The 27,162-nt window shown below is 39.5% G+C and overlaps 1 protein-coding gene across 1 annotated transcript in view; it reads left to right on the top strand.

Annotated features, from left to right (window-relative positions):
- The window catches only part of UNC80 (unc-80 homolog, NALCN channel complex subunit), a 215,786-nt gene that overhangs the window by 139,841 nt on the left and 48,783 nt on the right, over window positions 1–27,162 (top strand). The window contains exons 32-43 of the mRNA XM_046644309.1: window positions 6,627–6,808; window positions 7,321–7,452; window positions 9,864–10,050; window positions 10,676–10,807; window positions 12,827–12,970; window positions 15,944–16,044; window positions 17,044–17,130; window positions 20,125–20,308; window positions 22,105–22,199; window positions 23,633–23,722; window positions 24,398–24,499; window positions 26,618–26,798. Of these exons, the coding sequence (XP_046500265.1) occupies window positions 6,627–6,808; window positions 7,321–7,452; window positions 9,864–10,050; window positions 10,676–10,807; window positions 12,827–12,970; window positions 15,944–16,044; window positions 17,044–17,130; window positions 20,125–20,308; window positions 22,105–22,199; window positions 23,633–23,722; window positions 24,398–24,499; window positions 26,618–26,798 (1,617 nt within the window). The remainder of the gene's footprint in view (window positions 1–6,626; window positions 6,809–7,320; window positions 7,453–9,863; window positions 10,051–10,675; window positions 10,808–12,826; window positions 12,971–15,943; window positions 16,045–17,043; window positions 17,131–20,124; window positions 20,309–22,104; window positions 22,200–23,632; window positions 23,723–24,397; window positions 24,500–26,617; window positions 26,799–27,162) is intronic.

Raw genomic sequence — 27,162 nt, 5'->3', positions numbered from 1 at the left:
ACAATGCTTCTCACATAATTTAACATACCAAATAAACCTAAGTAGTTTAACATTTCTCTTTTACAAGGTGAGAAACAAATTCTTTGAGATTTTCTAGCGGTCCTCTGGGAGATCTCAAAGTTACTTGAGGTCAAAAAGACTGTGCTTAGAATTTGATTTTGGGAAGTTGTCAAAATGTCAAAAGGCTTGAACATGTTACTAAATAAGATCTCAGGTCATTATGAAATAATAATTATCTGTTTAATTAAAGTGACAGTAGATTTTAAAGGCAAATACTGAAGGTTACATAGTTGTGAACAAAACTTAGCTCCTTTAATATTGAGAAGATTGGGTTTTCTTAAGTAATCAAAGACCTGATAAAGACAGCATGAAGCACAGTAAGACACAAAATCTTTACTTCCCAAGTAGATTACCCGAAAGATTAAAAAGCACCTTTCACAGTCTTTTATCAAGAGCAGACCAATAGTCCAAGAAAATTTTGTCCTTTTAACAAACAGAAAACAAAATTGTAATTTTTCACTAGTGTACTTTTAATATTAAAACTCATTCTTTAAAAATTTGAATAAATCCATTCCAATTTTAGCTAGCTTGACCATATGTAAAATTCCTTTTCTGAGATTCCTTTTCCACAAACGTTCTACAACTTTTTAAAAGTCCACTCAGGTCTTGTCCTGTTTTTTTCTCTTCCTCCTTTTGGAACAACCAGCCATTCTACTTTCCTGACTATCTTTCACCCTCGTTATTTCTGAGTATTTTTAATTATGTATGTTGATTAGAATTATTAGCAATTAAATCCTTTATTCCTGGTGAAAACTAAGAAGTAAGCAATTGTGGACTGTTACACCAGCATTCTGTGGATTTGCAAATTTATAAATATATTTCACAGTTTCTAGAAGTATATTCTTCCTCATAGTAACTTTTACAATGTGGCACAAACTTGTGCACTGCTAGACTTGAATATCTCTAGTTCTTCCGTAAAAGGAAGCCAAAAGTGGATAAACCTATGTTTAGTAATTAATGCTTCAGTACTTTCTCTTATTTGGATATAATCCAGGTTCTCAATGAATATCCATCATTTAACTTATCTCAGTATAACTTTATGGTTTTAAGTTACCAAAAAGGTTTTGGAAGCTATTTTTAAGTAGACATACCATAAAGCATAATTATTGTTGAAAGATTCATTTATAAACTTTTATCTTACTTACATCTATTTAATTTATTTCTCCTTAACAATTATGCTTAGATTACTCATGAAAATTTCATGAGACATTAAACAGCTGAACATTATCTTAAGTTATATTTCTTGCTGACAAATTCTATAACAGAGATAACGAGTTTATTTCACTTTTAGTAAACCTAGGTAGAATAAAAGTGTTATATTTAGTGCTGATAACTCTAAAAACATGCCTGTTTTAATTAAAACAGCTAACTTAATCTAGCTTTTATTTACCAAAGATTATCCTAGATCACATGAACATGGAAAACATGTGGGTTAGTTTCTATATTTCTGAGGGTGTACTTGATTTATACAAATGCTTATTTGTCTCTAAGCAAATTAAATAGAGCTCTTTACAATTAATTTTGGCAATGCTATCTGGAGGTAGAAAAATATTGCACATCTATAACATATATACATAAACATAGACATAATACAGATGTGGAGATCTTACAGCTTTTGTTTTAAAATTTTAGCCATGAGACAGTACAGTAATGCAAAACTGACTAGTTTATGAAAGAGCAGTTGAATCTAAATTATTTTTCTGTCAGAGAGAATAAGTTAAGATTACCTGCTCAGATGGCTAAAGCTTTACTAATATTTGTAGAAAAGACTTTTAAGATTTTTCATTCACCTAATTTCCCAAATGGCTTCCTTTCCTTTTTTCTAATAAGAATACCTCCCTCAAGTTTGGATTTCAAGAAGTGGCTCTGGGTTTCTAGAGAAGACCAGATAGAACATTAATATCACAAAGGCACAGAGAGAGGATGTAAGTTTCTCCAAGAAGGGCTTTTGTTTCTTAATCCAGATCCTTTATAATATTTGCAAGCCTTGTGAGATGAATGGGGGAGGTTTAGGGGTTGGTAAAAAGGATAAGTGCTGTTTGAGTTATTTCTAGAGCCACACTTCTGTTCTTGTAAATGCTCTTTTTGTTAGACAAGTACAGTTGTTTTTTAATTCCTCAAAGAATTGGGTTGCAACCTGAGTATCAGGCTGCTGACCCAGCCCTCCAACCGCATTAGCCTTTATCTGCTTCTTCGTGTCAGGGAGGAAATCTTCCGCTGAGATGGAAAGAGTCTTATGCTCTATTTTTAGACCTGTTTCTTTGCAATGTTTTAGTAAATCCTTCCACAATGGCCGTCTGAATATTTTTCTTTCCCTCTGGGTATGTGTCTTCATTTTAGCTTAGGGGAGAAGGCCTTAAAAAAATGTTTCTATAAGGCTCTGAATATCAGCTTCAATGGGGCCAACTTCTGACCATAGAGCTACTTAAAAAAAAAAAAAAAAAAGTCACTTTGAATATCCTATCTGGTTTCAGCTGGGACAAACGGTAACTATTCCTGGTAGTATCGAACAACCCCATGGACACAGCAAGGGTCCTCAAGGAGGATGCGAAACATACTACTTTCCCAAGATCCAGAGCCACGCCAAAAGAAAGAGTATTTCTAGGAAATTTTCCTGAGAGCTGGCAACAGTAGGCTCCTAGCCACAAATAGGTTGCAACCCATATTTCTATCTGACCATATTTTCGGGGCCGCCAACCTGGCGGTTGCCAAGCCAAGTTTTCAGGACACAAAATGAGACAAACAAGAAGACCATAGCTGTCCCTGGGAGAGAAAGGTTCTATAACCAATGTTTTTTCCTGCCAATTTGTAAAAGAAACGACAATGTGAAATTTTACCCTCTTCTCTCAACCAGGCACCACAGAGATCTGAGAGAGCTGACTTTGGTAAGAATTCTTACCTTTTGCCAACTTCTGCCAGTTTTCCCAGGATGTTGCCTGCAGACCCTGTGGCAAGTGGGGTGTCCCAGCAGTTCTCATCCTGGTCAGCAGTAACTGTAGAGAAGAAAAATAATTTTCCCTCTACCTTTTATAGTGAATGTCTGACCGAGGCCCTTTTTTCTCTAGGCTACCTCATAAATGGATAAACTTATCTAAGATGATTAAAAGTTCTCCATCGTAGCCACTGTAATTCAAGTTTATCTTTGATGAGGTTAACCTATTTGTTCAGCCTTAAAACAAAATTTTATTTTCCTGCGGCTTCACACTGGACCCTGTCCAGTTGAAGTTGAACCCAGTCCGACCCTGGACCCAGTCTGGTTTCTACCAGTCCATTCCTGAGCCGAGTCTGGTTTTTAAGTTTGATCCAGTCTGACTCTGGCCAGTTTCTGGACCTAGTACTGAAAAAGAAATACTCAAATGACGTCTGAAAGCTTTAAAAGCCATGGAGCTAGGATCTGGAGTCCAAGAAAGACCTACCCATGAGTTTTAGAGCCAGCAAGAAAACAGCAAACTCGAGGAGCTTAACAGGTACCTGTGTGTGGTTGCTCATTGCTCCTGGGGGCTGTCGGGCTCTCCTTCAGTTCCCTCTTCTGACACCAAGTGTTAAAAAAAAAACTTAGGCATATTACAAATTTGAAGAGTTTATTTGAACAAAAATCAAGTTGAATCAGGCAGTGCCAAACCAAAGTGGTTAGGACACTCCAGGAGACTATTTTTTAACATCAGCTTATAGATTTACTTCAGTGTTTTTAATGGCTGCCAAATATTCCATTGAATGAATGGACATAACATAATTTATATAACCTGGACCTATTAATGGAAATTCGGGTTGATGCCAGGCTTTTGCTCTTTTGTGTTATACTGCGACAAGCGTCTTTGGAAAATGTCTTTGTTCAGATTAAAGCTCAGATTTTTGCCTCCCTGCTGCATGTTTCTCAGAGAGAGCTGCAGGAGTTCAGGGCAGGACATGCTCCTCAAATATGGGACAGCCGTGGACACTTGCATGGAATGCATGAACGGGTGGCCTGGGCAGTAGAAAAGTTCGAAGGAAGAGGAAATGGTGTGTGCAAAGCCACATGAGGTGTGGAAATGCACTGGGCTTATTTGGAAATTCCTGAGAAGGAACTGGGAGTAGAGGGGGTTTTGTAGAGGGGTCACCAGTCCATAATATTAGACACGTGAGTGGGACTCAGATTGTAACAGACCTTGAATGACAGGCTTAGGAGTGTGGACATTGTACTGAACTGTGGAAAACTACTCGTGGGCACTGAGCCAAAGAGTAATGTTGTACATAGAGTGTGAATTATTACCGAGTTTAATGTGGCAGCAATGAGTGAAGTACTTTGGTTTTAGAAACAGCGATTTTGGGATGATGAAGAGACATGGAGTTAGTGATATGACACTAAAGCTAATGAGAAAGGCCAAAGCTAGAGACACTTGGGAAGAACTTGATGTATGTGGCGTCTGAAGCACTGAGAGTGGATGGGATCTCTGGGAGAGAATCAGTAAAGAAGAAAGGGCAAAGAAATGAGCACTAGGCCACGGGCCTTCTCTACCTTCAGAGGACAGGAAGAGGAGCCTGGCCAGCGAAAGACCCAGAAAAATGATTAGAAAAGTAAAAGAATTTAGATAATCTCAAACCGTGGAAGCAAAGGAGAATAGCTCTTAAAGGAGATTGTTAGGAATATGTTAAAAACTTAAAGGAAACAGTGCTGTACAAATGCCAATGGACCTGCTGATTAATGAGCATTAGAAGAAAACTGTTTCAGTAAAGAGATGGAGGTAGAACTCAAACTGCAATGATTTAAGGAGTGACCATTGTGTTGAAAAATTGAGACACGGGGGCCACCCCATGGCCAAGTGGTTAAGATAGCTCGCTCCACTTTGGCAGCCCAGGGTTTCGCCGGTTCGGATCCTGGGCGCGGACATGGCACTGCTCATGAGGCCATGTTGCGGTGGCATCCCACAGAGCACAAGTAGAAGGACCCACAACTAAAAATACACAACTATGTACTGGGGGGCTTTGGAGAGAAAAAGCAAAAAAAAAAATCTTAAAAAAAACCCCAACAAATTGAGACACAGTAGAGTACACTTTAAGGAAAAGTAAAGAAAGGAGAAAGAGTGGAGACGTAAGAAGCTAATAGGATAAAGAAAAGGATTATCAAAAACTAATGATCACACAATAGCTAACATTTGTTATAAAACCATATCTCACACGCTATCTTTTTGATCCTCATAACATCCATGTTATAGACGAGTGAACTGCAGCTCAGAGGGTTGACGGGACTTACACAAGTGTACACAGCTCAGAATTAGCAGAGCCAGGAGCTCTTCCCTTGCACCACATTGCCTCTAAAAAATAAAGAGCACTTCAGAATTGTGTGGTACTTTTCATGTCACAAAGCACTTTCTCATATGTTAATTTAATCTAAGAACAAATTTGGAGTCAGGTATCATCATCATTATCATCATCATCATCATCATCATCATCATCATCATCACCGTCGTTTCACCAGTGAAGAAAGAGAGGCTAAGAGCAGTGAAGAGGCTTGCCCACAATCACATAGCAGAGAAGTTTCCAAGCTGGGCCTCAGCCCGAGTTGTTCCAGCACAATCATCTGAGCGTGTTTTGAGGCTCTGGGGAAAAGTACAAGAGGGATTTTAAGTTATGTTTTGTGATTGACACTGGCTCCTCCATCTACGCTACAGAGTGTATATTTTTTGCCTCATTATTCATTAACTTTGTAACTTATCATGGCACCTGACCTTTCTCTTATTGATATTTGACTTTTCCCAAAATTAAAAAAACAACAACAGATTATGATTCATGAAATCTCTTTTGCCTCCTCAATCTCTTCTCTCTCTCAGAAGGGTAAAAGTTTCTAATAGAGTCTACATTGTGAATTTTAATTTTAATATAACTAATGTAACTGAGGCAGGTTTTTTGGTTTTTTGTGGGTTTTTTTGGTGAGGAAGATTGGCCCTGAGCTAACATCTGTTGCCAATCTTCCTCTTTTTGCTTGAGGAACATTATCGCTGCACAAACATCTGTGCCAGTCTTCGATTTTGCACATGCGACGACTCCACAGCATGGCTTGATGAGCAGTGTGTAGATCTGCACCTGGGATCTGAATCTGCAAACCCGGGGCTGCTCAAGCAGAGGATGCAAACTTAACCAATATGCCACTAGGCTGGCCCCTGAGGCAGTTTTCAATGGACATTTTTATGGTACTGTCCCAGAGTTACTATGAGATGCCTCTAGCCATTTCCTAAAAAGGATAATTCAGTATGTAATGTCCTTTTGTCGTTTGCTTCCTCTGGCATTTACTTTTTACTGTGAGCCATGGGAAGCTTTGCAGTAGCTCACAGTAGAATGAGTTATTCTACTGAAATGTCACGCTGTCCCTGCTGTCACACCAGATATCGGGAGGCTGTGGGTGGCACAAAGGATGATGTTTGGTTTCCAGTGGCTGGAAAACAAAGTTTGCTTTTGCCGGTGTCAGTGGCCTGGCTCCATTTAGCTCAGGAGTCATTTTCAGGAGATATGAGGAGTTCCCCCTTCTCCCATCCCCAGGAGTTAAACAAAATTGAAAGATGTGTTGCTGATGAACTGTCGACTGTCTCTAGCTGCCATGTTCCTGCTATGTGCGGTGAAAGTCCCCGAGGCCGTGTCCGACATGCTGATGTCTGAGTTCCACCACCCAGAGACCGTGCAGAGGCTGAACGCCGTCCTCAAGTTCCACACGCTCTGGAGGTTTCGCTATCAGGTCTGGCCCCGGATGGAGGAGGGAGCACAGCAGATTTTTAAGGTGAGGGATCCTTTTCACATGGGAATTAGATTAGCAAACCCAACCCAAGGCTTATGTAAATTAATGAAACTCAGATCCACAGTGTATGGCCCAAGAGATGCTTACTTTTTCTCTCTCACTATATAAATAAACCTAACTCATATATGAATGAATTCTTGTTGCTAAAAAAATTGAAATATAGAAGAATGTAGAGCATGAAAATAAAGTCTCTATAAGCCTCAAAATCTCACTGGCATCCCCAGAGGTAAGCACGTAAAAGTTTGGGGTATAATCCTCCAGACATTTTGCTAGGTATACACAGATGGATGGTTTTTGGAGGATGGGGTGATTAACACAAACAGAGATCATTTAGTTAAAGCCCTTCATTTTATTATGAGTGAGCTGAGACCCAGAGAGGTTCTTCCTGTGCTCTGTAACATCCTGTGCTCTATAAGATTCTGTCATAATTATGCTTCAGACTCAGTCTAGCTTATTTTCCATCCTACTCACTCCATTCTTCTTTCAACTAACAGATCCCACCTCCTAGTATAAACTTCACCCTGCCCTCGCCAGTGCTGGGCATGCCATCTGTCCCAATGTTTGACCCCCCGTGGGTCCCTCAGTGCAGCGGGAGTGTCCAGGACCCCATTAATGAAGACCAGTCTGTGAGTAAAGACTCTTTCTTTTCCATATCTTCAGGCCCCACGGTGTACATGGAAGAGAGAAGAACAATGAATGTGTGAGCCAATTTGGTTGTTCTTGTCATGAGAATGTAATAACAACACAGAAAATCAGTCACAAAAGGTCTTTGTTTTGTGGCTAGAATAGAAGGAACTAACATCTGGTCCTGAGCATTTGCAGCTGTCCAAGCCAGCACAGTTTTGTTTTATAATCAAAGCAGCAGCCACCTTCTAAAGTGTTAAAATCATTAGGAATTGACTTCTTGGCCAAAGGTAGCCTTTTGCCTCTATTTATTATAAAACAAACATATTAATTTAACCTATAATACATAAGCTACCCAAAAGTTAATGATGTTGACCCTGGACGAACAAGAAAAGAGCTGAGTTGGCAGCTCTTGTTTCCTTGTTTGGAACTTGGTTTGTTCTTCCTTTTGCTGATAGTCAGTGTCATCATCACAAACATCACTGCGAGACCTTGGGCTTATTTACTCAAACATACCTCTGCTGTGTGTGATATGATCATAAACAGGCGAGTTTAGAACACAGTGTACTTATGGATAAGAACTGAGAATGCGTGCCTTTTGAAAAAATGAATCGTCAAAATATGGCTTTCTTACCTATTGAATAGTATTTTTCTAAATTACAAGAATGATGTGGAAAATTTGAAAAATAAAGCAAAAACAGAAAAAGAATACATCTTTTTGGACAAATCCATGATTATTTCCTTGCAGAAATGCCCATGGGATTTAGGGCAATTGGTGTATAAATATTAAAGATTTTTGATACATCTCACCAATTATCCCCAGGAAGATTATACTGTTTTACCCTTACAAAACAGAATATAGAAGTATCTTCTTTATTTGAATTAACTAACGTTAGTTTTTTTAATGTCACTTTGAATGACAAAAAACAAAGTTATGGTTTTTTATTCGCGCTTCTCTAAAAGTTAGTTGAAAATATGAAGTTAGGTTGAACGTTTTTGCATATCACACATACATTTCCTAGGCATTTGGCATTTTCCTTGGAGAACTGTGTGTTGGAACTCTTTACCCATCAGAATATTGTAATTTAATTCTTCTACATGCAGTATCTTTGTTTCTGATGATTTTCATGCCAAAGAGAAAAGCACACCTGCTTCCTCCCCAACATGTGTGGTAATTCCAGCACCTGAGCCACTGGCATAAGGATCTTTGAGTTTTTTCCCAGACAGACAATAGATTCATTTGTGCCAAGCACACTCCCTATCTCAAGTTCACAGTGAATTTCAAACCAAGTCTCCTGATTCTATATTCAGTTCTCTTTGATTCCACAACTCTTACCTTGCTTACTATAATAAACCATCTTAACCCTTGGCTCTGAAAATAAATTGCCATGTGGCCCATCAAATGCCCTGAATTGCTATTGTGTCGTTTGTTGTAGGCAACCATTAGTTTTACGTTAAGATCCTGCATAAAGGGAGCTTCTTTGAATGCAGCCCTTTAGAAGAATGATCAACACCCCTTGTCTGTTGCTAAAACTCCATGTGAACACTGGTCAACAGAGATGTGGAATTGCTATTGTGCATAAACATTACTTCACATTGATAGTGAGGAACTCCAGCAATCACTTCCCTGCTCTGAGACTATTGACTTTGTCCCCAAAGCTCTTGGAACTTGTCTCAGCGTAAGCATCATAATTAAGGCACAAACAGAGTAGCCATTTTGCAGAATGAATCTCCACTCCTTTATCGATCCTTAAACATTATGCCTTTTCTACTGGTAAACAGAGTCAAATTTTGCATTCAACTTAGTAACACTATCAACTCTAATAATGTCCATTCAGTAACATTGTTTCTGCAAATATTATTAAGTATTTATAATATACCACTATATTTATCTGCAAAGATTAAGTACTTATGGTATGGCAGATACTTGAGATACAAAAAGTGACTCACATAACTAATTGGTTTATTTGAGAGAGAGATCTCTCTCCTCCACCTTTCTGTGGTTCTGACTTTCTCTTTTATTAACCTTATGAAATAAATGACCTTCATTTAAAACCAATTCAAAAATTTTGGAAAGAAATAGAGTATTAAAACTTTTGTTTGATTTTAGTGTTTAAAGAGTGGATTATTGATATCACCCCAAATCCTAAAGTTGAAATAGGATTTTTTCCAGAAATTACAGACATTCTTGAAGAATTATTCTGATTGAGTGAAAAAGAATAGCTTAGTTGTACACAACCTGGAAACTTGGTTGAAAAATAAACAAATAAATCTCCATGAATCTAGATTGTGGGTGCCCTACCATTTCTTGAGGACAAACTACTGTGTTTGTGTAATTCATTGGAACACTCTTTATGCCCATGACTTCACAGAAGAGTTGCTATTAAATGAACTTGCCTTCTTGTCTCCATAGAAATCCTTTTCAGCCCGGGCTGTGTCCCGCTCCCATCAAAGGGCAGAACACATCTTAAAGAACTTGCAACAGGAAGAGGAGAAGAAACGTCTAGGTCGAGAAGCTAGCCTCATCACCGCCATCCCCATCACCCAGGAGGCTTGCTACGAGCCCACCTGCACGCCCAACTCAGAGCCGGAAGAAGAAGGTGCCCTCTACACACAGGACTTCTCGGGGGGCTGAGTCACAGGAAAGGGAAAGGACTTGCTTTGAAATAAACATTGACGATTTTGTGTGACATGAGATGATATGCTCCCCCTATCTCTCTCTCACCTCCTGACACCATCCAAAGAAAGAGGAAAGTTGTTATTTTCTAAATGTTTAGAGTTGGCTTATTTACAGAGGAGAATGTTAGCCCACTTGAATAAACCAATATGATAATGGACCAGGGACTGTGACACAGGGAACAACTGAATCCAGAGTGTGTATTAAACTAAATACAGTCAATCTTTCACCGTTACAAATGGGGTTAGTCCATTAGATACTTTCAAGCTTCGCAAGTGCAGACAATTTGTTGGTTGGTATCAGAATATGATTTGTGAACCATTCCAAATTTAGTGATTCCTTGCCTCGCTTTTGTGGAATCTTTGGGAGAAATTTTCTGTCTTTCTTTCTGTGAAGTTTGTTGTTCCTTTCCTAAGTACACTCTAAGTTACTTAAAGCCGTATGCTCTGAGAGCAGTACACACTTGTGATGTAAGTACAACGATGCTTGTGATGATGTAACTTTTCTGTTATAAAACCAAAGTTCACGTTCCCCATTTTCTTTGCCAGTAGAAGAAGTCGCCAATCTGGCATCCCGTCGACTGTCCGTGAGTCCATCCTGTACCTCCAGCACTTCCCACAGGAATTACTCCTTCCGCCGAGGGTCGGTCTGGTCGGTGCGTTCAGCTGTCAGTGCCGAAGGTGTGTGTGTCTTCTTGTAACTGTCTTCTTTACTCCTCATGACTCCTGTGTTTTGAAATATATTTCAATTAATATTATTACCTCACTTCATTACACTGTCTTCATTAAATAACTTGTTTCATGACTTGAAGTTCTAAAAACATATTAAATTGAGTGGTATTCTAAAAAACATGTATTGTTGACTTAACCCGGCAATTGTCCTTGATAAGTTGCTTCTGTTTTAATTATGTCACATGTAATGGTATTGCTGGGGGTTCTCGTTGACTGTTACCTAGACAGTTAACAATTTTCAACCCTGGCTACACATTACAGTCAACTGAGGAGCTTTTAAAAAATGTCCAGGCCACACCCAAGACCAAATCAGAATCTTTAAGGGCGGGACCCACACGTCAATATTTAAAATCTACTTGGTGATTCCAGTGTGTGGCCAAGACCCAACAGGATGCTTTAGGGTGATATTCTGGGATAGCTTAACGATCAAAGGAAGACCAAAGCTCATGCTACTCTTGTAAGGAAATCTAATTCCAGGGGGGAAATATGCTCTTCAGTTCCAAGAACTTAAAAAATATGCTTCTCTAATGCTGAATAGCCGTCTGGGACTCACTGCTTCATGATTATAGAGATTTCATCACTGATTTATAAAGTCACCAAAAAGTTGTACAGAAGCCAGTGGTTCGCAATGCTTGATTGCACAACCCTGGGGAACTTCAAAAATGACCAGAGCTAATTAATCATAACTTATGGGGGTGGGGCCCAAAGCACATCTATATTTTTTATAACACTTTTATTGAGATGTAATTCATACACCATAAAATTCACCCTTTTGAAGTATACAGTGTAGTGGTTATGGGTATATTCATAGAATGTGCAACCATCACCACTATCTAATTTTCGAATATTTTCATCATCCCAAAAGGAGACCCTGTACCCATTAGCAGTCCCTCCTCAGTCCTTCCTCATCCACCACTTCCCCCAGCCGCTGGCAGGGAATAATCTCCTTTCTATTTCTATGGATTTGCCAATTCTGTACATTTCATATAAATGGAATCATCTCTATATGGCCTTTTCTCACTGGATTCATTCACTCAGCATAATATTTTTAAGGTTCATCCATGCTGTCACTTATATCAGTTCTTCATTCTTTTTTATTACCAGATAATGTTCCATTATATGGATATACCACAGTTTGCTTATTAGGTCATCGATTAGTGGACATTTGGGTTGTTTCCACTTTTTGGCTATTATAAATTATGTTGCTATGAACAGTTACGTACAAGTTTTGTGGAAACCTGCTGAGCTATTTTCAAAAGTGGCTGTATCAGAGCCAGCCCTGTGGCATAGTGGTTAAGTTTAGCACATTCCGCTTCAGTGGCCTGGGTTCGCAGGTTTGGATCCCAGGCGCAGACCTACACCACTTGTCAGCCACGCTGTGGCAGTGACCTACATATAAAGTAGAGGGAGATTGGCACAGATGTTAGCTCTGGGACAATCTTCCTCAAGAAAAAGAAATGAGGAGATTGGCAGCAGTTGTTAGCTCAGGGCTAATCTTCCTCAGCAAAAAAAAAAAAAAAAAGTAAAACTCAAAATAAATAAATAAAGTGGCTGTATTATTTTACATTCCTACCAGAAGTATGAGGGTTCCAACTTCTCTGCTTCCTTGAACAGCCAAAATAATCTTGGAAATAATTAATACAGTTGGAAGACTCATATTTCCCCAATTTCGAAACTTATTACAAAGCTGTGGTAATCAAGATAGTGTGGTAGCTGTGTTGACATACATATCTATGGAACAGAATTGAACAACCAGAAATAAACCATTACATTTATGTTGATTTCATGTTTGAAAAGGGTACCAAGAAAATTCAATGGGGAAAGAATAGGTTTTTCAACAAATGGTGCTGGGACAACTAGATATCTGTATACAAAAGAATGTTAAATAGGTAAGCCTTGAACTGAGAAGTCTCGTTGTGTTAGAATCACAATATGGAGAAAAGCACCTGATTATGTCTCCCTCTTCAGATGAGGACCACACCACTGAACACACTCCAAACCACCATGTGCCTCAGCCCCCACAGGCAGTGTTCCCAGCATGCATCTGTGCAGCAGTGCTCCCCATTGTCCATCTCATGGAAGATGGTGAGGTGCGAGAAGATGGAGTAGCAGGTACAGTTTTTACTAGTGAAACTGTCAGTAACTCTAATAAAATACTTAAGCTGTTCATCCAATGGAGGACAGTAGGGTGCTCTAGAAGACGTTAATTAAGGGCCACACGTAGAGTTGTTTTATGCACATATTATAACTGTAGATTTGTAGTGCACTGTACTAACACTTTCACTTTCTCCACCTCTTCCTTCATCACTTTTATGACAAAGAAATTGCATTTAAAATAAATAGTTGGGTCCAGGAGCATTGTTTGTGACCAGAGAACAGAATAACACGTATTTGGTCACATGAAAATCAAATAGTGATTTTGGCCGCCTTAGAAATCTTAGCTGTTAGCTTGACACAACCCCATCTTTGCCACTTGATTACCTTTCCAGAGGTGCTGCTTAAAAACAGTGGTCATAAAGTGAAATGATGAACTAGAGGTAAAGATAAGTTACGTTTGCAATAGATAACAGGTTACTATGGTTAATGTTATTTAAAAAAAACTTGTATAACTCAATAATGATTTTTTAAAACCCCAATAGAAAAATGGGCAAGGATATAAGCACACAATCTAGTGGCCAATTATATCTGTAAACAACACTGATGTTTAATATAACAAATCTTACATTTCAACTGTGAAATTGTAAAGATTATTTTAAATGAGAATACTCATAGTTGGTGGTTATCAGAGGAAAGGGGAGGAGGCAAAAGGGTGATAGGGCACGTGTGTATGGCGATGGGTAGTAATTAGTCTTTGGGTGGTGAACATGATGTAGTCTACACAGAAATTGAAATATAATGATTCACGTGAAATTTATACAATGTTATAAACCAATGTTACCTCAATAAAAAATAAATTAAAAAATAATTAGGAAGAAAACAAATCTCTAATAGCAATATAAACATTTTAAATCAAAAAGAAAGAAAGAAGGAAAGAAAATACCCATAGTTGGTAAAGCTTCAGGGAAAAGATCATCCTCACGCCTTGCTAAGGGGAGTATAAACTTTGATGCAAGTGTTCTGGAATAGTTTCATGATATGCGTCAAAACCTTAAAAGTGTGAAAACTCTTTGACACAGATTTTGACTTCTAGCAATTTCCTAAGGCAATAATGAGGGCTATATAAAGGTTTATATAAGATTCTGTACATTATAAATTATTTAAAATAACAAATATTCTAAAAGAGCTTAAGTATCCAACAACAGGCAATTAGTTGATCATGGTCCCTCCATATGACAGCATTCTGTGCACGTTAGAAATAATATTCTACAAGTATATTAGCATAAAAAGGGTTCAGTATATTGCTAAGTGAAAAACTGAGTACCAAAGAATGTTCTATATAATATTATTTAAAAATACGTGTAAATATATATTTCACGTCTATGAAAAGACATACTCAAAATGTTTGCTATTGTTTCTATGAGTGCTAGACCTACCAGTCTTATTTTTTTCTTTGTCTTTCTCTGTGTTTTTCATGTTTTAAGCATTAAACTGCCTTACTTCAGCAATTAGAATAAAAACTATATTACAAAGATAGTTTTGCAACAAGTTTCAACCCAAGAAAAACCCACACCTATTTTAATTATTTATAAATACACATGAAAGCTAAAGCTTTTATCTACATATCTCCTGTTAATATTTCTTTATATAGCTCTTAATTTTAATTAGGTAGGTAGTTTCTGAAGCAAAATGTTGGTATCGTTTATAGGCAATATAATTTGTAGGCTTAATGATAAATTCATGCTAAATTCTGGTTTGAAGAATCAGATACCCTGATATGAATATTAAACTAATCAAACCATGCAAACAAAGGTCAGCCCATGCTTCCCCAGCACTCCCTTCCACCACCTGCTCTCTCAGCCTGGGCACTTCCAGGTAATCTTAGCCCTACCACCTTCCCAAAAGAAGTAGCACTTTCTTTCACATGAGGAATAATTGTTTATTTCTAGGACATCCTCAATAGAAGTGGGAGCATAATTATTACTGGCTCAACTACTTTATCTTCTGAAGGAGATACTATTTAAATCATTCACGTGAACAGGAAAAGATCATCTCTAGTTCATATGCATTCTAAACCAAAACATATTATCTAAAAATCAAATAATTACTTTTAGAATTTCTCCATACAGCAAACAATGAAACATGACTTTAATAAATACTCACCCCTGCTAATATTAGGGGATTTCCAAAACAAAGATTCACAAATGTATTCTTTTTTTAAATTGAGGTATAACTGACATACAACATTGTGTTAGTTTTAGGTGTACAACACGCTGATTTGAAATATTGTATATTTTTGCAAAATGATTACTGCAATGAGTTTAGTTAATATCCATCACCACACAGTTAAAATTTTTTTTTCTTATGATGAGAACGTTTAACATCTACTCTCTTAGCAAGTTTCAAAACTACAATACAGTATTGTTAACTACAGTCACCGTGCTGTATATCACATCCCCAGGGTTTATTTATCTTATAACTGGAAGTTTCTGCCTCTTGACCCCCTTCACTCACTTCCCACACTCCCCACCTCTGGCAACTGCCAATCTATTCTCTTTATCTCTGAGTTCATTTTTTTAGAGTCCATATATAAATGAGATCATACAGTATTCGTCTTTCTCAGTCTGACTTATTTCACTTAGCATATTGCTCTCAAAGTCCATCCATGTTGTCGCAGATGGGAGGATTGCCTTTTTTTAAGGCTGAATGCTTTGCCGCTGTATGGCATAGATGTATTCTTTGCAAAAGTAACGTTAATACCTAAAGACCATTCTATATATTTTTGTTACTTTTTCTTTATAGGTGAAAATGTTCAGAAACAACTACAAAGAAAACAAATATCTACCTTTTGATAGAAAAAGAGTTCACAGAACCTTGTTAAGCCCAAAAAGAGAGACTAATTAAAGCTTAGTAAATTGTTTGAAGACTTTTATCTAATAGGTTTATCTCCATTTTAGACAAATGTTCAATTTCCTTTCTCTTCTAAAGTGAGTGCTGTGGCCCAGCAAGTCTTATGGAATTGTCTAATTGAGGATCCATCAACAGTTCTTCGACATTTTCTGGAAAAACTAACCATCAGCAATAGACAGGTAAATTCCTCTTTCTTTATAGTGTAGCTGTATAGCTACGTGTGTGAACAGTGTTAAAAGCAGGGAATGGACTCTATAGTGCTGTGCATGCAACATCAGTATCCTCTGACACATGGCTATATTTTAGGTAATGATGATGATGAGCGATATTAAACTGTGCTGTTTGGTTTTGAATTTCTCCATTAACTGATGTCTCCGTGTGTGTGGTACACTGCTGGTGATGACCCTAAGATACTGAAATATTATCAGTCTTTTAAACAAAGATGAAATTCAGAATAATGTTCTTAGTATTGGGTACGTTTATTGAGTTCTGATTGCTTAGTAGTCTGTGATGGATACAGGTAGGATTATTAGAATATGTTGAAACTCTTTATCAAAAAATCTAATTTGCCGGACCACCCTGTAAGATTATGCCCAATCGTATTTTCGGAGCAATGACAAAATACATTGATGATTAAAAATTATTTGTTCATTTCTATGTTATGGTCCTGTTCACTGGAAGGTTAAATTTAGTTTCTGAAAGGTAAGGTTAATTGCATATATTTCCACTTATCCTCCCTTGGCCTAGTTTAGTCTCTTTGACTCAAAAGCTAGAAAGCAGAACTATAAAGTTCAATAAACCTGGTTTGTTTAATGGTTTCTCAGCATAGGTCCTTCTTGTATTTCCATCACACCTGGCAGCCATAGCAAATATAGTTGACTAAATATACGGGTTTCCTGTGATTTGCCTGTGACCCATGGAAACAGTCCAAATTTTTATTTTAAAAAAAGCTGACTACTGCTCAGTGGTTTCATGTGTTAGCTCCTAGGAGAAGGTGTTAAATTTGCCTTAAATACTATTTAACAGGTGTCACATATACTCTATTAAAATGCTGAACATAATGGAAATCATCATGTAGCAAAAGTGAGACAAACCCTCTCCTCATGTCAGGAAGTTAATTCTATTTCCTACAGTATGGCGGCTGAATGAGACATAGAAAATCTGCTCTCTTCTTTCAGGATGAGTTAATGTACATGCTGCGCAAACTTCTCCTGAATATTGGAGACTTTCCTGCTCAGACATCTCACATCCTATTCAACTACTTGGTGAGTTTCAGCCTCTGGTGAGTTATCAGTGTTCATTTCCATGTAGGAAGCAGCAACTTGAGAAAAAGGTCTTAGGAAGTTTTTTCAATAAATTTCCATTAATTCTGTGACTGAAGATGAGTCATGGTTAGCTAACTTCACCACTGCTTGGATGGAGAAGCCTATACTGGCTCGGTCCTTGTCATTTGGTGGGCACTCAGCAAATGCCCACTTCCTCTCTGTCTTCCTTGGGCATTGTACAACTTCGTTCTGTTGGTTCTGAATTTTGGTTTTCTGTTGAGAAAACTTCTATGACATTTTTACTCATTTTTTCATCTTTTCGTATCTTGCTGTTTAAAACACACACAGAGGAAAGTGTTGCCCTAGATGGAAAGTATTTGTGAGTGTATTTCTCCATAGCAACTATCTATGCTTCAAACCATCCTGACAGTTTCTTCCCGAACCCTCCATAATTTACTTCTTTTTTCATATTCTCCTCCTTATACCCTGAACGAATCTGTAGTTTTAGGACTGTTGGCCTGATGTCCATCCTTTGAAATTGCACCTTAATCCGGGCAGACAGATGGCCAAGTGAACATCTAGCTGGAAGAACTCTCCTTTGTCTTGTCAGTCTTCTAGCAGGTGGGGGGACAGAAGAGTTATCCATGTGCACCTGCAGCAGAATGATAACTTTCACTCATGCTACAACGACTAAGTGCAGAGAAAATTTGTAATTCCTTTCTCTTGTCTATGACTTGGTTTTCCTCCTGAAGCCCCACCTGCTGGTTGACAAGGGAAAAACTATAAATGAGTGTCCAATCCAGTTTTGAGTTCAGACTGATAAAAACTTATAAATAGTACCTTTGGGTAGTGTCCAATCTCTCTTGGCTATAAATACTCAGTCTCCAGAGATTCTCCCCCCTTGCACTGCTTTCATCTCTAAATGCTATATGGAGTTGGGGACAAAAAAAGGCCTTGGTTCGATGTTCTATCCCTTGTTTGGTGTTTGCTCTGGATCCTCCCTTTGTGAGACGATGCCCTTTAGATGGCTGGTTGCTAGATGCTGGGCTAGTGGAAGCGGAAGCCTGTGGCTGCTGTAACACAGGGCCTGTCTGCTCCCAGCAGTGCTTTCTGGGAGGCTCACCCTCACCCCAGCTCCTGCTGGTGCTGCAGACCCCTCTGAGTTATGGTCGTGAGTCCCATAAGGCTCCTGCTTAGGAAATCCCCTGGCTAGAGCATCCTACTCAGTGACACCAGCCTGTAAGAATTCTATCCAGAAAGCTCTCCAGCCAAGCTTTCTGCTACTTTTTGGTCCTGTCTACACCATACACAAACCAAAGGTCAATTAGCAAAGCCAAATATCAGGGCCTCCCTCCATAAGTATGTGCCCTGCCAAACTTACGTTGCATCCAGGTTGATATTAAAAGGCTCTGAGGTGAACTCCTGTCAGAGATCCAAACAGACTGGAGGGAAGAGCCCCTTCAGTGTGCCTGCCCATTCCCCAGGTCACTGGATAGGGGAAATGCTTACCTAGACCAGTGCTCTCCTCTGTCCTTTAGCCCTGGGACAAGAAGATAGACATTTCATTACCCATCTGCCATACTCTCTTGTCAACTCCAAGTAAGCCTTAATGGTAGACATAAGTCCTCCCACCTAGATAATTAATAAGCTAATAGAAAAAAGGGCTGGCAACACTCTGGCCTTGCTGTATAGTCTTGTTTTGCATGAACATAAATCCTTGTTTTTGCATTTCCGTCTAAACTCTAAACTTCCCCCGAATCCCAAGCACATAGATGCTTTGGATGGACTAAAGAAAGGATCCTGTGCTCAGAATGGTGAAGCAGTGAAGAGCAGAGTCATTCGTGATTCTTGTTCTGCATCTTTTTTTTCTAACAACTACTATAGATGTGTATGGTAAGGATGTGGGAACACTGGCCCATGTCTTTCAGACTTTGTTAGGGATTTTTAAGTCCATTGCTTAATTTGACTCAGTGATCTTCAGCCTCCTCTGGGGATTTGTGAAGACTTTTAAAGGGGTTTAGTGCCCAGATAGTTTTAAAGGAATAAATCTCCAAATCCTCAACTTACCACCCCAGGTTTCGCCAGGCTGCGTGGACCGGCATGTAAGACAGAGACAGAATCTTAGGTACCATATTGGTTTTAAGGAAGCCTCATTTCTGGTTGATCGGGCACTTGTCCTGTCTTCTGTAGATCTCTACTAGGGGTGAGGCTTGGCCCTCATTAGGGTGTTCAGCTTTCAGAACCACCAAAGCAGATTAGGTTAGTAACACTGATTCTATCAGCCTAGCTGGAACGTTTTCTAGGATTAACAAGTTTTTCAGGAAATAATGGATAAAAGCCACATTGAGGGGCAGGGGGCGCTTTTACATTGTTTCTTTCTGATTTTGTTTTGCATTGTTGAATAAAGTGTTATTTCATCAAATTTGATGAAATACACTTTCCAGTTACAGCCAGTACACTTCTTATTTCAACATATAGAATGTTTAACATATTCTACTCCTATTAACAAAAAATAAACTTATCAGACATTTGAAATGTCGACCTAAAATTTTACAAAAGGGCACACAGTTTTTCAAGATTATTTTAGAGGATGCAAACAAAAACGTTTACGTTCACTGATTTAGCCAAGCAGAGTGTTTTTAGATCTGGACTGTTAGATGTAATCCAAGCTGCAAAGAGTGTTGGGGAATACGTCACATAGAGATTAATTTTGGGGTGGCCTGAGCACCATAGCTATCAAGTGACTTACAGGCTGGAAAAACAATCTTCTACTTTGCTCTTAAGAAGTAACCGTTTTAGTGATACATAAAAATGTTTGGAACCTCCTCTGTTCAGTTTTCCAGTTACACCCTCTCCTGCTTACTGTCACTGAAGGTATTAAAGAAGCATTTGAACAGAGAACATGAAAGCACAAAAGAATATTTAATTGAGAAAAGAAAAGCCATGGAAGTGGGAGCTCAGGATTGTGTGAACTCTTCCTGTTCTGACTTTCAGGTGGGCTTGATCATGTACTTCGTGCGGACCCCCTGCGAGTGGGGCATGGATGCCATCTCAGCCACGCTGACTTTCCTGTGGGAGGTGGTGGGTTATGTAGAGGGTCTCTTCTTCAAGGATCTGAAGCAGACCATGAAGAAGGAGCAGTGTGAGGTGAAGCTCCTGGTGACCGCTTCCATGCCAGGTAACCCACGACTGCTTTCGATGGCGTAACTCTTTTTTCAAGAGTATAAATAACCCTTTTAAAGACCAAGCATCTCTTTCATTCATGAGAAAATTTTCAGAGTTCTGACCCTGGTGTTGAGTGTTTCAAAGAATTTTTGTTTAATGCAATCTGAAGAAGTACAATAGGCCCTTTAGAAGTCAGCAATTGCTGCATGAAAAGGGAGACACCAGAACTGAGATCCCATGACTCAGTCCTTGAAGGGTTGCCAAGGTTGGAGATTTATTTAAGTCTACCACAGAGAACCAGCTGAACTGAAAGCCTTTTTGAATGAAGTTTTGGCACTGCAAGGAGAATAATATTGTTTGCATGGCACGGACCCCAGTCCTTTGTAAACTCAATGAGAGATGGATTTATGAAAAATTGGAAAAGGGAAAAGCAGGAAGAAGAACTACAAAAGAACGTAAGGGTGATGTAACTCTAGATGCAGTTCCTTTTCCCTTTGGAGAGCTTGTCTTTCTTTAAGATAAAAATTTTGGCAAACCTTTATCCTTGTGCAGTCACTGAGAAAATGTGAGATGATACGTGTATTGAAATAAGGAGAAAGACAAAATTATACACACATAAGAACACAGGTTCCAGCAGCAAAGAGGCCTGTGTGAAAATAGCACTGCTATTTAGTGTCAGTATAATTAAGATTAGCTGTGAAAAAGTGCTTAATTTTTCAAGCTTTCTTTACTCGTGTGTAAAGTGGGGATATAATCCGACTTCACAATCATAAGGAATAAAGGAGTTTAGGTGTGTGACATAGTTGCTGTCCTACCTGACCCATGGTAAGTTTTCAATAAATGGTAGTTGTGTATTTATATGTTCTATAGATTATTCAACACAGGGGTCAGTTTTTATTATAGCAAAGAAACTCATACTGTCATGCATTTACTTAAAAACAATTCATTAAACATCAAGGTATGTCATAATGTTCACAAAGATTTATAATTAATGTCTGAAGTAGAATAAATACCATCTCCCCAGCCAGACAGAACACAGAAAATGGACGTTTAAGGGGCTGGCCCCGTGGCCGAGTGGTTAAGTTCGCGCACTCCACGGCAGGCGACCCAGTGTTTCGTTGGTTCGAATCCTGGGCGCGGACATGGCACCGCTCATCAAACCACGCTGAGGCGGCGTCCCACATGCCACAACTAGAAGGACCCACAACGAAGAATATACAACTATGTACCGGGGGGCTTTGGGGAGAAAAAGGAAAAATTAAATCTTTGAAAAAAAAAATGGACGTTTAAGCTACATTCGAGGTAGTTATTGTGGGTTGACTGATATCTCTGGTTATATTCTCTCAACCATTATTGCCTGACCATCTCATTTAAAATAAAGGAATATATTACTTGTTGCAATGCTTATGGTTTGAATTCTGACTCCTCCACTAAGTAAATGTGTCTTTGACTAAGTTACAAGTTCTTATAAGAATAAGTTCTCTCTGTTTCCTTATGTGTAAGATGAGAGTAATAATACCTATATCATAAGGTTGCTGTGAGATTTAAGTATGATTAGGCACACAAAACACATGGAAAAGTACTGAGAACTCCATAAATGGTAGCTATCATTATTTAATAATAAGTAAATGTATTTAACATATATATTTAACTATAAATAAAGGAGTGCAGTTAGTATGATACACAGCTTACATTAAGCATTCAATAATAGTAATAATGATCATCATAATGAAAAAATAAACTTTTGACAATATTTTAATATTTTGTTCTTTAAATACAAACTTTTATTTTGATTTTTACCTCCCGTAGGTACCAAAACCTTGGTGGTTCATGGACAGAATGAGTGTGATATCCCAACCCAGCTACCAGTCCATGAAGACACTCAGTTTGAAGCCCTATTAAAGGTAGGGGATGACTTTTGACAGAAATGACCTTTTTACGCACAACATCGGTGGCCACCTCACTGATGACCCAGTTTAGAATTCAATTCCATTTTTGTATCTTCAAATGAGTATGTGCCTTCATTTACTTCTTCTAGAATCTGCCCCACTGTTGCATCCTTCCTCTATTTCCTTTCCTGATTTTCCCACGTTTGCTGAATTGCATTGCCTTGCAGCGAAGTAGACAGAACATGCAGGCTCTCTCTCGGCAGCTGGACGCTCTGGCGTGTATTCACAGCTCCTCTTGGGAGGCTGCAGCCTGCTGCTCAGGCATTTCCTGGCGTCATGCGTGGTAGTTCTGTGGTGCCCTGGTTGGCACACTGAGAGCGCTGAGGCAGATTCTGGCTATCAGCTGTCCGTCCATGCCAGAGACCCTTTCTGTGGCATCCAGTTAATGATATGCAGTCTTGACTTGCCACTGACAGAAATTATCGGAGAAGGAGAAAATATAGACCTTAGAATAAACCTGGTGAGTCAAGAAAGTAGTTTTTATGGTTATGGCAATTATTCCCCTTAAAAGAAATTCAATCCACAGCTACAAATGCCTGTAAGGTCTTTAAGGTAAAGTAATAAATAAACTAGCACAGTGATTCCCCAATTATCTGCGGTCCAGAGTGGGGTAATCTCACTTCCTGGACACAGCTCTGGGCCCAGACATAACTAGAAAGACCTCTGAAAAATTGAGCTTTGCCATACTTGTGTATTTTATTTCGGTAGAAAGGATTGTCAAGCCTCCTTTGGCCTCACCCTGACATCTCCAGAGAATTTCCGAGGCCTAATGAAGCAAACATCAACAACCACTCCATTTTCCTTCTCACGTTGAATGAGAGGGTAGCATGAGGGCGGACAGAGTGAGTTCAAACCCTGCCCCATCACCAGCAGTGTGGCCTGAACCAGACGACAGGTCCTCTCTCATCCAGTTTCTTGAGCAATCCTGGGATGCTAGTGCGGATGACACGAGTCATCTCCTGGGAAGCACTGAACATGGAATCCAGGATATAATAAGTGCTCAGTGCATTGTAGTTTGTATCCCCTTAATGTTGTTGCTGGACATGCTTCCTCCCGATACTGAAGCCAGTAGGTACCATTGTGCCCCCCAGTTCACCCCTCAGTCTGAACTGTAATGGTGTGTCTTTCAGCAGCACGAGAGCAGAAGGTTCGTAGTATTTTACCAGTCTTTAGGCCATCATTCCTTGGATAACTGTGTATGCAAATCCAATGTGTATTCATGTATGTATATATATACACACACATATATAATATAATAAGTGTATAAGATATATATATATAAAATTCTTGTAAGAAGTTACCTTGCTTCTGTGATATTTGTATCTTTCAGCTTACTGCCTGGCACACAATAGGTTAAACATTTATTAAAATTTGTTGTATTATTCTAGGAATGTCTGGAGTTTTTTAATATCCCAGAATCCCAGTCGACACACTATTTTCTCATGGATAAACGATGGAACCTTATCCACTACAACAAGGTGAGCCTCTGCAACGGTGACACTCATGCTGAGCTGTGTCTGGAGCTCGGTGTGCCTTTCCTGAGGGCACTCCCCTCAGGGAGACCTCGCTGTTTCGAGGCTATGAGTGTGGCCACTTAGGTCACACCACCTCGCTGTCTGTCTGTGTGGCTGGTGGTGATAGTGGCACCTACTATGGGGTCATTGTACTATTTAAAGGCGATAAGCCAAGTAAAGCAACTAGTTACTCATTATTATTACATCTAGATGAAAGACTAAGTTGCCTGTCTGATAACTGCATGTGTCTACTTGGAATTTTACTGTTCTGGTTTCCCTTTCTATCGTGTCGAGTATGACCATGGTGACCACATCTAATGGGCAAGTGGTACTCAAGAAGCTCACTGACACCACTTTACAGAACCTTCTTCTCCAGAATGCCCTTCAGCAAACTGCTGTTGGTTCCTTTGCTCCTGACACAGCGCCCTGGTGTGTGGGAAGGGTACTCAGCCTGGGTGGTTTGAAGCTATCCTGAGGAGGGGGTATCTTCCCTGGGATTTTATAGAACTGGAGAGCAAAGAGTGATAAAACCGTTAGAAAATATATGACTTTTGGTTGTCTGACCTTTGAGCAGGAGGAAATAAGAGTAAAAGTGTAAACCCTTTGAATCCTGTTTGTCTTTGTGTAATCCCACCACAGACCTATGTTCGGGACATTTATCCTTTCCGGAGGTCAGTGTCTCCACAGCTCAACCTGGTACACATGCATCCTGAGAAAGGACAGGAGCTCATTCAGAAACAGGTGCCTGACCACCTCAGTTTTGTGCTATGGTTTTGTCATGTCCTTGGGATAGATGATCCGTAACTGTATCTGTCGCCAACCTTGAGATTCTGTAATTCTGTTATGATCTTCTCTAGAGAGAGTGGATGGATGGGCCCCGGGTCGACAGATAGCTCCCCCAAATAGTGTGTTAATTAAGTTTCATAAGTTGGATCATAATGTAAAGGTATTAATGAACACTCACTTGGAGTAATGCTATTATGAATCATTGGATTTAAACAATAGAAATCTTCTAATTTATTTACCTACTAGTTTCTAAGGATGGATTTTCATTTCACATTTTTGTAAAACATGATTGGAAGTACACATTATGTAGCTATTAGAACATCGACACAGAGATTTACACTGGCTGGAAAAAATAAATAAAGGGATCAAGGTGGTACACCTGACAAAAGCATTGAACTAAGGAGGTCAGTTCCAGCTCTGCCACTGACCCGTGGTCTGACCTTGGGCATGTTATGAACTTCTCTCAAAACAGGAGGAGAGAGGCCGGCCCTGTGGCCAAGTGGTTAAGTTCGTGCTCTCTGCTTCGGAGGCCCAGGGTTTCATCGGTTCAGATCCTGGCTGCAGACATGGCACTGCTCATCAAGCCATGCTGTGGCGGCATCCCACATAGCACAACCAGAAGGACCTACAACTAGAAGATACAACTATGTATTGGGGGGCTTTGGGGAAGAAGAAGAAAAAGGAAAAAGAAAAGAAGATTGGCATCAGATGTTAGCTCTGGTGCCAATCTTTAAAAACTAAATAAATAACAGGAGGAGACAATCATGCAGTTATACTTAGATTTAAGACTGAAGAGCAGAATAATGTTCACGTGCCTGATTGCAAATCAGACTTTGAGCTTTAGGAAATTCACATTTTACATGCAAAATGTAGCTATAATACATAATTCTAATAATGATACAACTTTAATATGGTCTATGTGTTACATTCATTAATTTTTTTTAAAAATGTCTAAACAAGAATTTCAGGCTACTTTATCATTTCAATTCTTCTGCACACATCAAGGATGCTAGTTTGACATCAAATTATTCAAAAATACGTTCATGAGATGAATGAGCATGGCATATGATTAGACCACTAGGTAATTGAAAATATAGTTAGCATATAGTTAACTACCTCAATTGCAGTTAAAAGAAAGAAAATAGTGAATGTGTCATGAAGTGTGAGGTTTGGGGCAAAACTGTAAGATCTTAAATATAAATCGTTTCTAAAAAGATTCCTCCCAAATGATCCCAGCCCCTTATTTTGGCAGCAAAATAATTAAAACCATAATTAATAATAGCACTTCATTAGTATGTTTTTTCAATTGTGTTTAAGACATGTTTTTTAAAAATAGCATAAAATGGGACTCTTGCTCTATGTACACTCCAAGTTGCAATCTTAAGACTTCCTTCTGAGTTCCTCAAGGAGGAACATATGCAGGCTTGTGGTTCTAGCTCCGAAGCTTCCTCGAGAGCTGCTCACTGCTTCTGAACTTCCTAGTCACATCCCCTCCCACTGACCGTCAACAGAAGAGGAACTGAGAGAAGGGACCAAGAGCCTCATGTCCAGGCCATTGAAACTCCAGGTTAAAGGGGCACTGACCTAGGTCCCATCAGCTTTTGTCCCAAGACAGGCTTCTCCTGGATCACACTGCAGTCTATTTTTAAGAGGCAAGCCCAGAACTGACAGGAAACAGCTTAAGGCGTCGGTGGAGATGGTAGGAGTCATTGGAACAGACTGACTGGCTCCTGTTGGAGAAGGTCTTCCATATTATGACATCCACACAAATGGGCTCTATTTGATATTGAACTGCTCTTGACAATGCTTGCCTTGTGCTCGTCCAGCCTGCACACTCCATGAGAAACACTTCCTTCTGCCGAGCTACAGATGCAAAAGGAAGTGAGAGTCAATCAAGTATTGTTAGCTCTCTCTATGTGGTAAAGAAAAAAACACTTCTCCCTCATTTTGCTTCCCCCCCAATTCTTTATCAGCCAAGTTTTCCATTAAAGATACTACTTCCATTTCTTCCCTCTTGGTGATTTCGGAGTTGCTAATTTGACTTTTCCTCTCTCCTGCTTTGTTTGCTGCTAGGTGTTCACTCGGAAACTGGAGGAAGTAGGGCGGGTTTTGTTTCTCATCTCCCTTACCCAGAAGATCCCCACAGCCCACAAACAGTCCCACGTCTCCATGCTGCAGGAGGACCTCCTCCGACTGCCCTCGTTCCCCCGGAGTGCTATTGATGCTGAGTTTTCGCTCTTCAGTGATCCTCAAGGTATCAAGAAAGAAGCATTTCCTCTCCCTCGGCTTCTTCTCATGCCTTGTTCTGTCCTCAACTGGAGAGCATCTTCATTAGCGGACAGCTTTCTAAGCCAGTGGTTCTCAGCCCTGAGTGTGCATCAGAATCACCTGGAGGCCTTGGTAAACCACAGACTGCTGGTCCCACCCCTGCCCCAAGTTTCTGGTTCAGGAGCTCTGGAGTGGGGCCCAGGAGCCTGCATTCCTAACAAGTTCCCAGGTGATGTTGATGCTGCTCTTCCAGGGACCAAACTTTGAGACCACTGCTCTAAGCTAATCATAAGCAGTTGAAGGCAGTAGTATGGTGTGGTTAGGGGAGTTCTTGTCTAAGTGAAGGACAG

The sequence above is a fragment of the Equus quagga genome, chromosome 17, assembly GCF_021613505.1.
Source record: "Equus quagga isolate Etosha38 chromosome 17, UCLA_HA_Equagga_1.0, whole genome shotgun sequence".
Classification (NCBI taxonomy): domain Eukaryota; kingdom Metazoa; phylum Chordata; class Mammalia; order Perissodactyla; family Equidae; genus Equus; species Equus quagga.
The sequence above is the reverse complement of the archived record's forward strand: the minus strand, read 5'-3'. Positions and strand labels throughout refer to the sequence as shown.